The sequence below is a fragment of the Chiloscyllium punctatum genome, chromosome 5, assembly GCF_047496795.1.
Source record: "Chiloscyllium punctatum isolate Juve2018m chromosome 5, sChiPun1.3, whole genome shotgun sequence".
Classification (NCBI taxonomy): domain Eukaryota; kingdom Metazoa; phylum Chordata; class Chondrichthyes; order Orectolobiformes; family Hemiscylliidae; genus Chiloscyllium; species Chiloscyllium punctatum.
In genome coordinates, this window is record NC_092743.1 from 114,854,423 (window position 1) to 114,866,688 (window position 12,266).

A 12,266-nucleotide genomic window follows, 5' to 3' on the forward strand; every position below is an offset into this window, starting at 1 on the left:
GCGACTGTGTGGAGTTTGCACATTCTCCCCATGTTTGCGTGGGCTTCCTTCGGGTGCTCCGGTTTCCTCCCACAGTCCAAAACTGTGGAGGTTAGGTGAATTGGCCATGCTAAACTGCCCGTAGTGTTAGATGTAGGGGAATGGGTCTGTGTGGGTTGGTGTGGACTTGTTGGGCTGAAGAGCTGGTTCCTACACTGCAAGTAATCTAATCCAATCTAATCTAATCATGTGTGTTTTCAGGCAAAGTACTACCTGGAAAGGCTGGTAATTGTACAGCCTTCAAGATTCCTAGAGAAGTCATGCATATTTTGATACAGCACATTTGAAATCTTTAATCTGAAAACTTAATCTGATTAGTTAAAGCATTTTTTAAAAGTGTTAAATAAGTTTATGATAAATGTATTTAATGTTTCTATTTTATCTGCACTTGAGGGAAGGCAACCCTTTATGTAATGAATTGAAATATCAATTTTACAAAGATGCTAAGTTTCAGACATTGCACCGATTACAAAAACATTTTTAACCTTACCTAAGCATCAAATGATGCAATTACATAATTGTTCTGCTAATTCTCACTATTGAAATTTAGACCTAGATACTGAAAGACTTAAACAGGAAGAGTAGGCCATGCTGACTTTCGAACCTGCTGTCATTCAATATGTTCATGACTGATCTAATATTTGTTGCATCCAATTTCCTGCAACTTCAGACTCCCCTAATGATCAAAAATCTATTTCAGCCCTAAGTACACACAAAGAGCTCTGTGGCAAGGAGTTCCAAACACAGTCTACCCTCAAAAAAGAAACTCCTCCTCAGCTCAGTCTTAAATTGCCTCTTTATTCTGAGACTATACCCTCTGGTCCTAGACTCTCCCATGAGGGAAGACATCTCAGTATTTTTCCTGTCAGGCCCCTTAAAAATCCTGTATGGTTCAAGTATTACTGCCTTGAGGGGGAAGAAAGACTTGAAGAATATCAAGTAAATTTAAATAATCAGCATTTCACTTTGTCCAAGCAATGGATGTCACATGTTAGAGAACACAGTTCAGAATACAACTTCACAAGATGCATAATTTAATAAAATTTAGAAATTCCATGCAATCTGACTGAAGCGATAATTCCCAAGTTATGTTCCAGATAGAAAAATATTTTAAAACTTAAAACAAAAAGCTGCAACTTTTATTTTATATTTCACATTATTACTATCAACCCACATGAGCAAGAGCAACAGAATGAGGCACATATGTATTATTATTTAGGAACCTGACAATGTAATAAATAGCCAATAAATGATTCAAATGAAATCAGTCTTACCTTAACAGAAGTTCTTTGGGTAACTTTTTATTTATTAGCGATTCATCATTGCTTGAGAAAACCTAAAAAAAATCAAAATAGTGTTTAGTAAACTAACATTTAATACTAAAAATGTTGAAATTATCCACATGAAATCTTAAACCTGAAAACTTTATTTATAAACTTAATTACATGAAAATACTTTTATCAAAGTATTTAACATTTCTACTTTATCTGTGCTAAAGGGGAAGCAACCCTTTGTGTAATGTGTGGGAATATCAATTTTACAGAAGTACTTAGCACTGGTCACAAAAAAAACACTATCAGCATTCTTTTCAGGTGGAAAAATATCACACCATTAGACTATGATTAGGCCAAAACAGCAACTGAAATGATAAAGCAATAGGTTTACACAAAGCTAAAAACATTGCAAAATGAATACTGAAAAAAAAACCCTTAAGTGGTTGTTAAAAATTTATAATTTTTAGATCTCAACTCTTAAACAATCCAATAAATGAGAAGAATTCTTGTTATGATATTTTCTCAGATGCATCAGAATCGCAGAGTGCAGATGGGGGTCACTTGACTCAGATTCTGTATCAGTTCTTTCAAAGAGTAATCCGATTTATAAGACACCCCTGCTCTCTTTTTCTGTACCTTTCTATTTCGAATATTTATAGGCTTTTTTTTTTCCAAGGCTCCCAATAAATCTATACCAACACCCTGTCAGCCAGTGCATTCCAAATCCTAAACTAGTTTAAGAACAGATTTAAATGAAAGGGCAGAAGGTTCATGGGAGATCTAAGGAAAATCCTTTTCACCCAGACGGTGGTACAAATTTGAAACTCAGTGCCTATAAAGAGTGGGAGAGGCAGAAATCCTCAAAATTTTTAGTAGTATTTTGATGTGCACTTGTGATGCCAAGGCATACAAAAGCTATAGGCCAAGTGCTGGAAAGTGGGTTTAGAATTATTAGGTTTTTCAATGGCACAGACACAATGGACTGAAGGACCTTTTTTATGTATGATTGATCTCTAGTAGCAGCTTCATAGAGAAGTTTTTCATGATATCACCTCTGGTTCTTTTAACAATCACTGAAGTCTGTATCCTATGGTTGTCAATCTTTTATAGTCATTAGAAAGAGTTTATCTTTACTTATTCTACTTGAGACTTTGAGGAGTTAAAATATTTATACGAAATAGCCTCAATCTTTTCTGCTTCTAGCTTGCCCAGTATTATATCCACCCAACTGCAATGCCTCATTTCAGATACCATTCTCGCTCATCTGCCCCCTCTACAAAGCCTTCATATTTGTTCCTAAAAACATTCCCACATGCGCATTTCATTCAAAAGCTCTGAAACTGCCTTAACACAAAACAAATTTAAATTACTGGAAACAGCTTGTATTATAAATTCATCAGTAGGCCTCCTCAAAGGACTTTACTCACTTCAAAACAGACAAGGTAGGAAGGTGCTTATACTGTATCCCAAAACATTGCGTAAAAAGAGATTAATAACTTGCTTAACTCTTGTATTATTAATACTTTACAATATAGATTACAACAACGAAATTTCAATAGCTTGGATATTTCACACCATGGGTATGCCCAAGATCTCACGACGACCGTCACCCACACCTTTCTTCCCCCAAAACCATCACACTATTGCTACTGGTGGCTTTGGTCTATTTAAAATTCATATGAAATTCACATGAAATTTTAAACAAATATGCTTAGAATAAGACACATCACATAAAGCAAATCATAATAGCACCGACCATCAGTTCTATGAGGTGATAAACTTGAAAAAAATAGAACTTTCAAAAATATTGTATGAACTTTTTCAGTTATTTGGACTCATGCAACTATTTGCATAAATAAAAGGTGGCTTAGTCTTAAAGAAAACAAATTCACAGCGCAGACATTGGAAATCTGAAATAAAAATTCTTAACTGCTGGAAACACTCAGCAGATCAGAGAATCTCTGGAAAAGAGGAAGCACACCATAAAATATTATTAATAGTATATCAATCATTGTTATTTTAAAACAAAGTTCTGGAATCACTCAAAGTAGTAAAGAAAAGAATACCTTTGTTTGCATCCCCCCCCCCCAAAAAAAATTAAGATTACTTAATTGCAAAGGAACCCCTCTGGAGGCAGTTCAGGTTGTGTAGATTACATGAACTGAACAGAAGTCACTTGAAAATCACAGGCCACTCAATAAAGATCACAGCTGATAATCGTCGCCATATAACCATCAACTCCCACATAGATCAAAAATTCTACACTGCCTTAAGTATCATGAATGATCAAGTCTCCACTGTTCCCTAGGGCAGAGAATTCACGTGATCCTCCGAGAAGCAAAATTGCTCATCTCCATCTGAAACACACTAGTTAGCGAGTTTTGAGAAGATTTGTAGCTCAGTGTAGCACAGACCTACATCCAGAAACACACTAGTTCTAGATTCCACAGTAAACATTCTTACAGCATACACCCTTGTCAGGCCCACTCATTGAAATATAGATTCAATGACTTCACCTCTCGTCTAAACTCCAATTAGCATATGCTCAAATTGATCAATCTTACCTCATAAAAACAGCCCTAATGAGTTGATCAAGCATTTCATCTGAAATTGAATGTGACATAACATAAGAATGAGCAGCAATAGGCAATTCAGCTCCTCGAGCGTGCACTTTCATTTGGGACAATCAATTCTGATCTCATCTTGGCCTCAAATCTACTCTTCTGTCTGTTCTCCATACTCTTTCAACCCATTATTAAGTTTTTAAAATCTGTCTATCACCTGCTTAAAATTTACTTAATGCCCCAGCATCCACTGCACTCTGGGGCAGTGAATTTCACAACCACCTCAGAAGTAACTTCCCCTCAGCTGCTTTACATCAGACGCACCTCATCTTAAAACTACGACCTCTTGTTCTAGTTTGGCCCACAAGAAAACAAGGTCGCTACATCAACTTTGTCAATCCCCTTGAGCACCTTAATTACCTCAATTAGATCTCATCTCTTTCTTCTCAACTCCACGCAGTGTAGACCTAAACTGCTCCAAAATCGCTCTTTATAAGACATATCTCTCATCTCCAGAATCAATCTGGTGAACTGCTTTCAGCACAACTTCACCCCTCAAGTAAATCAAAACTTTCTGCAATACTCAAGGTGGGATCTCACTAATGCCTGGCACAGCTGCTGCAACACTTCAGTCTAAAAGACAAATGATAGCCCCAACTCTAAGCGGAAAACTGGAATACACTCATCACAGAAGCAAGAAAAGCACTGGAGAAACTCCAAAAAAGGGACAAGAACATAGAACATAGTGCTATTACCAGAGAAAGGAAGGAAGATGGTAATACTCAAAATAAACCAGTACATGGAGAAAGCAAATGAACTACTCAGCGATACTGCTACTCACTAACAGCTGGGAATAGACCTAACCCCATAATTCAAGTAAAGGATTACTGTGACACTAAAGCAACTACAGTGCAGGAAACATCAGCAAAACTGACCAACAAAAGCTGGAATTCAACTGATCCAACACACCCCGATTCTATAGATTACCCAAGGTTCACAAAGCAGGAGTGTCCCCCCCCCACCCTCAAACCTATTGCCAAGGAGTTGCCAACAATACAAACACCTAATAGAATATTCCAACCACTCATCCCAAGAGTTCCTTATCATCAGAAACACAACAGAAGAGGATTAAATAATTATTTCATTTGATGTAACAGCACTCTTCATATCTATAGACATCGACCTAGCCAATGATACCTTTGCCACATTATTGGACCAAGCATTTACTCTTATACCAGACGACACCAAGCAACATCAACAAACTAAAATTATTAGGTCTATGCCTCACAATTCAATTCAATTGACAAGTATACAGACAAATCAACGGCACAGCAGTGGAGTCCCCGATATCAGGGCTGATAGGAGAAGCAGTAATGCAATGCTTAGAGACAGACCTCCCCACTATCCAACCCAAACTATGGTTCCGGTATACAGATGACTCCTTTGTCTACATTAGACATACACCACAAGAAGAAACCCACAACCACATCAATTACATCCTCCCTGGAATAAAGTTCACTAATGAAAAGGAAAAGTACAGCAGACTCCCATTCCTGTGTGTATTAGTAGAACACACATCTACTAGGGAACTCCAGACCAGTGTGTACAAGAAGAACACCCATATTGACCAGATATGGAATTATAACAACCACCCCAGCACAAACAAATGGAGCTGCATTGGTACATTATTTAAATGTCTTCGAGGAGGTCAGAGCTGAAAATGTGTTGCTGGAAAAGCGCAGGAGGTCAGGCAGCATCCAAGGAGCAGGAGAATCGACGTTTCGGGCATCAGCCCTTCTTCAGGAATTATTATTTAAGTGGGCAAGGACACACTACAGCAACCCAGAACTTTATAAGCCAGATCACCTATTCAAACGAAATAGGTACCCAAAGAGGACTATCCTCTGGTACGTATGGGATAAAATCAAAAAAAGGAAAAAACATGACCGGACCAGGCACAATAACAACCAAATGATACATCAAAGACACATCAGAGATAACTACATTACTCATACCCATGAGAATCTTAGTGGCCCACAAACCAGTTAACAACTTCCACCAGCTCCCTACAAAAGGTTAAGACCCGACACCCACATCCAACAGGATAAACGTTACCTTCAAGATACTCTACAAAGACGGTGAAAAAGACTACACAGGACAAACAGGAAGAAAACTGACCATGCGAGTGCACAAACATCAGCTGGCAGTGCCAGACATAACCAGCACATTCATTTCCAACCACAAAGACAATGAAGGACACAAAATTCATCTGTGACAATGTAACCATCCTAGCACAGGCAAAACAAGACACTCCAGAGAATTCCTTGAAGCCTGACACTTCAACCAGAACTCAATTAATAAGACACATTGAACTGGACCCCATTTCCCAACCACTCACATATAGAACCGGAAGTATCCAAACAGAGACACATCAATACCAGGCAAGACAGAGCAACAACACCTTATAAAAGGTGCACTGATGATGTTACCTCGCGAGGCAATGAAACATTTGCAAAAAAACCACATCAACTCAGCAAGCGAACCCACAGCTTCACACTTGCCAACTTTTATACTCTATTCCTTTAGCAATAAATGCCAAAATTCTAATTGTCTCCCTTATTACTTTTACCTGCAGGAGAAAGTGAGGACTGCAGATGCTAGAGATCAGAGCTGAAAATATGTTGCTGGAAAAGCGCAGGTCATGCAGCATCTAAGGAGCAGGAGAATCGACGTTTTGGGCATGAGCCCTTCTTCAGGAATGGAGAAAGTGTGCCAAGTGTACTTTTACCTGCATACTATTTTTGACGATTGATGCACAGAGAATGCCCAGATCTCTCTGCAACAAAGCACTCTGAAGTTTCTCTCCATTTAGATAATAAGTTGCCTTTCTATTCTTCCAACCAAAACAGATAACCTTATCTGTTAAACTTCATGTGCCAAATTTTGGCCCATTCACCAGAGTTATCCATTTCCATTTAAAAGTTTATTTCTTACTTTTCCACATATTTTAATGTCACATAAAAAGTTAGTACTTTCTATCCCTACATCGAAGTCATTAATACAGGTTGTGAATGGTTGGGGTCCAAAGACCTAACCCTGTGACATCCTACTAATTACATTCTGACAACCAGAAAAAGATCCAATTATCCTGACTCTGTTTCTTGTTGTTTAACCAATCTCAAACCAAACTAATAAATTATTCCTCACCCCATGTGGTCTTACCTGGGGGCTTCTCTGCCTTCAATCCCAATTGTAGGCTTAGTACTTTTTCCGAGCGATGAAGAATATTTAAGTTCCTCCCTTCCTAAAACCTGTGCAATACCTGTTACTATTGGGATGGTACTAGCATCTTTCACTGTGAAAGTTGAAGCAAAATATTAATTTAGTTTTTCCTCAGTTTTGTGATCCCCTCTCTTAACTCCTCAGTCTTATCCTCCAAAGGACCAACATTCACGTTTGCTTCTCTCTTCCCTTTTACACACTGATAAAAACTTTTGCTCTTTATTATACTTTGCACTAGTTTTCTTTCATATTTTACCTTAGCTCTTTTTGAGAACTTCTTTTTAGTAACCTTTTGTTGATCTTTAAAAAAGGTTTCCCAACCTGCCAGTTGCAATATCAACTGTAATTTGTCAAAATGTCCTTCCCTGATGTATCACATTTATAGCTCAGACTTCACCTCATCAATTCTAAGTCAAATGGTCCTTGAGCTGCAGAAGCTAATAGCAAATGAGTTTGCCAAGGATGATACTATTGCCCAAAAGCGCTCTCATTCTGCAGAATATTACCTACACTACCATTTCCATCACTTTTAAATAACCATGGGTTTCTGTTGTGAAATTTCACTGAATTATTTGTAGTTATAGTCAATATTGAAAAAACATTGAACTAAATAGAAATCAGGTGAAAATTCTAAACTAAAAAAAGTAATACCTAATGCAAAAAGATGAGGTCATAAAAAAATGCCTGTTATAGGCAGCCAGACAGATGTTTGGAACAGTTCTGTCTGCATTAGAGAGAAAAGAACAAGCCACTTGGTAAGCCTCCAATAAGTGCCCAAGGTCTTTCTATTTTAAAATGTTACGAGTATACAAATTGGAGGCAAAATCTATGCAAATAAAGGCAGTACAAGTCCATGAATAATATCAACAATTAAATACAACTAATCAAGTATGTCAGAATAAGTTATGTCAAGAGTGCAGCAGCACATGAGAGCTTTTGGGTGTCACTACAACCGAGGATAAATGCATTTGTGGTAAATGTTTGAAGTTCAAGCAGCTTCAGCTCAGTGAGAGTCGGAGGCTGATGACAGATGCTACAACATATCAGGGAAGGGTACATTATCTGGATTGTTTTGTACCAGGAAGCAGTCATATCACTTAGGAGAAGGTCTTCAGATTTGGTTAGTGATTAGGGAAAGGGAGGGCATCGCCATGTATGTGACATGGAAGGGGACCCACCAGGCAAGAGAGTCAGCATCCACCATGGTCCAATCAGCCTATTTGAATGAAAACAGGCACTGCAGTGTGGATAAACTCGAGGTGGACATGGTGGAGGAGAAATAGAAGTAGTATACTGAAAAGGGATTTACATCACTCTGTGCAGCAAACAGTGACAGTCCAGATGACTGTTGTTATTTGCTCAATGCCAACATTTGGGCCACCTGATCAAGGCTAGAAAAGAATCTTCACTGGGAGGTGGGTTCAGTGGTCATGGTCAACATAGGTAGTAACAGAACTACAAGGAGGTTCATGAACAGAAAGTATAAGGACCGTTACACTACATTAAAAAGCAGAACCACAGAAGTCATAATCTGTGGAAAGGAGGGAATCACCATGCATGAGACAAGAAAGGGGACCCAGCAGACAGGACAGTCAGCATCCACCATGGCAAATAGGGACAGGGTACTTACAATTAGAGAGATGCACACATAGCTCAAACATTAGTGTGGGCACCAGAACTGGAGAAAAGTGGGCTGAACCATTGTGATGGTGTACATCTGGTCTGTGTTGAGGAAGAGTACTCTTGAGAACTGCATAACAAATAGAGGGAGTTTCTAAACTACATTTTGGGAGCAAGGGATCAAATATGGAAAATGTGGCACATCAAAGAATAGGGATAAGGTCAGAAAGAAAACAGTAATATGGGAAATGAAGTTCAGAGATTTGCAAGAAGGAACATAGAGAAAAATAAATCTAGGTATTCACCAACAATCAAGATGAGATATTAGAAAGATAAAACTAAAAAGGCTGTGTTTGAATGTTTGCAAACAGAGTGGTGAAGAAAAGCTTTTGGCACACTGGCCTTCATGGAGTATAGAAGTTGGGAAGTTATGTTGCAGCTGTACAGGATGTTGATGGCCACAATTTGAGTACTGTGTTCAGTTTTGGTCAACTTGCGATAGGAATGATGTTATTAAACTAGAAACAGTGCAGAAGGAATTTACAAGGATATTGCCAGGACTCAATATCCTGAGTTACAGGGAGAGGTTAGACAAGCTAGGACATTTTTCTTTACAGTGTAGAAGACCTGGGGAAGGGGCAGAATCTTATAGTAGTGTACAAGATCATAAGAGGCATGGATATGATGAATGCTCAGTCTTTTTCCCAGAATTGGGGACTGGAGGGCATCTGTTTAAAAGGTAAGAGGAGAAAGAATAAATGGAAATCTGAGGGACAACTTTTTGAGTTTACACAGAGGGTAGTACACAAAAGCAATGAATGCCCTACAGAAGCAGTTGAGGCAGATACATTAACAACATTTCAAAGACATTTGGACAAATACATGGATAAGAGGTTGGTGCAGTGGCTCAGTGGTTAGCACTGCTGCCTCAAAGCACCGGAGACCCGGGTTCAATTCCGACCTCCGACAACAGTCTGTGTGGTGTTTGCACATTCTCCCAGCATCTGCATGGGTTTCCTCCGAGAGCTCCAGTTTCTTCCAACAATTCAAAGACATGCAGGTTAGGTGAACTGGCCAAGCTAAATTACCTACCATGTTAAGTGCACTTGTAAGGAATAAATATAGATAATAGGGTAGGGGAATGAGTCTCGGTGGGTGACGTTTCGGAGGGTTGGTATGGACTTGTTAGGCCGAAGGACCTGCTTTCACACCGTAAGGATTCTAGACGGAGGATCTGGGCGAAGTGCAGGGAAATGGGGTTAGCATGGATGGACATTTTGGTCAGCATGGACCAGCTGGGGCCGAAGGGCCGACCATGCTGTCGGACTCTATGACTCCACAAAAAAAAGGAATCAATAGTATTTTTTCAACATGAGTCATCGGATATTCATCACAGAGTCATGACTACAGTATAACAAGAATTAAGTCCTGAAAATTGAGGGGTATATGCTATTTAAGATTAGGAAGCTAGGCAAGGGAGGAGGAGTAGCACTATCATTGAAAGGAGGCCATTTGTGCAATAGTTAATGATGATCTTGGGCAAGACTTTAATGCATAGAATTGGTTTGGGTGAAGATGAAAGTTGGTAGGACAAATAGGTTATTAGCTGGAATTGCCTACAGCTCCCCTTGCAGTAAACACAAGTAGGGACAATTTAGAAATATGAGCTGGTTGTTGCAGACTCTTTCAATCATGGATGACTTTAATCTGGATATCTACATACAAATTGGAGGAAAAAAATCAAATAGATAGTAGTAGCCATGATGAGCAGTTCATAGAATATTTGAGATTGGTTCTAAAAATGCTGCTGAGAACCTGAGCAGGTTATATTGAACTTAGTGTTGTGTAATGAGAATAGGATTAATGAATGATCTCTGAGTAAAAGGCATCTTGAAAAGGGAGCAACATCCATAATACAATTGAAACATACATCCAGTTTGAAAAGAAGAAAAGTTGAGTCTAAGACAAGAATATTAAGCCTAAATAAGAGCAACTACATGATCACAGAAGATGAGCTGGGTAAAATAAACTCACATAGTAGGCGAGAGGATAGATCAATAGAAACACAGTGGCAGACATTTAAGAGAATATTTCAGAATTCTCAGAAGTATACTACTAATATAAATGTTCTACAGGGACAATCCACCATTCACGCTGAATTAAAGAAATTAGGGAAGGCATCGAAGCTAAGGAAAAAGAATATAACTGCACAAAGCTGAATGGCAGGCCAGATTAATAGGCAAATATTTTAAAAACTACAGATAATGACAAAGGTTAATCAAGAGAAAGAAATTTGAGGATGAGAGGAAGCTAGCTAATGAAGAACTTTGTAATGTTATGAGGAGGAAAAGTGTACCAAATAAACTGATTCTGGGCTGACATATCGCTGGGTCCAAATGGATTTCAGCTTAGGAGCCTAAAACAGGTTATTAATGAGGTGGAAAATGCATTGCTGTTAATTTTTCAGCACTCAAGATTCAGGAAAGGTTCCACTGAACTGGAAAGTAGCAAACATGGTCCTTCTATTCAAAAAGGGATTCTGGCAGAAAAGAGGAAATGGGATGTGACTCACTTGGATGTAGAAGATCCTGAAGTGTTGACAAAGTGAATGTGGAAAGGATTTCCTCTCTTGTAAGTCAGTCCAGAACGAGAAGGCATTGTTTTAAAATTAAAAGGTGGGCCTTTCAGAACAATAAGGAGAGTCTTTTGAGAGTTGTCTAATTTTGAAACTCTTCAGAAGGCAGCAGTGATGGGGTCTCAATGAACATCTTAAGAAACATGTATAGATTCTTTGAGACAAGGGAATCAAAAGTATTTGGATATAGATGTGAATGAGGAATTCAAAATGCAAAACAGATTGACTATGATCATACTGAATGATAGGTAAAAACAATGACTGCAGATGCTGGAAACCAGATTCTGGATTAGTGGTGCTGGAAGAGCACAGCAGTTCAGGCAGCATCCAAGGAGCAGTGCTTCTCAGATGCTGCCTGAACTGCTGTGCTCTTCCAGCACCACTAATCCAGATACTGAATGATAGAGCAGGCTCAAGTGGCAGAATGGTCTATTTCATTCCTATTTCACACACTCGTACAAAGGAATACGGTTGCTGCTGTTGGTCATTAATCATCTTAGCCAAAACACATTGCTGCAGGAGATGTACAAGGTAAAGTCTCAAGTCCAGTCATCTCTTCAACTGCAATGACCTTTTTTCCATCACAAATTCAGAAGCAGCATATTCACTGATGATTCTAGGGTTCATAGTAGTCTCATCCGAAGCAGGCCATGTCCACATATATTAAGATGTGCAAAATTCAGACTTGTTCTGATAAATGCCAAATAACACGACCATCTCCAATTACAAAATCTCACCATCCTGTCCAAGTGGCTACAGAATTTCATGACATTTTCATTTCTGAATCTTTACTCTCAGTAACCTGGGGCAGACCATCTACAAACATTTAGCAATACGATGAAACACTCTACA

At 38.7% G+C, this 12,266-nt stretch overlaps 1 protein-coding gene across 1 annotated transcript in view; it reads right to left on the reverse strand.

Moving 5' to 3' along the window:
* Window positions 1-12,266, reverse strand: part of fbxl2 (F-box and leucine-rich repeat protein 2) — a 180,947-nt gene that overhangs the window by 136,161 nt on the left and 32,520 nt on the right. The window contains exon 3 of the mRNA XM_072569603.1: window positions 1,314-1,375. Coding sequence (XP_072425704.1) covers window positions 1,314-1,375 — 62 coding nt within the window. The remainder of the gene's footprint in view (window positions 1-1,313; window positions 1,376-12,266) is intronic.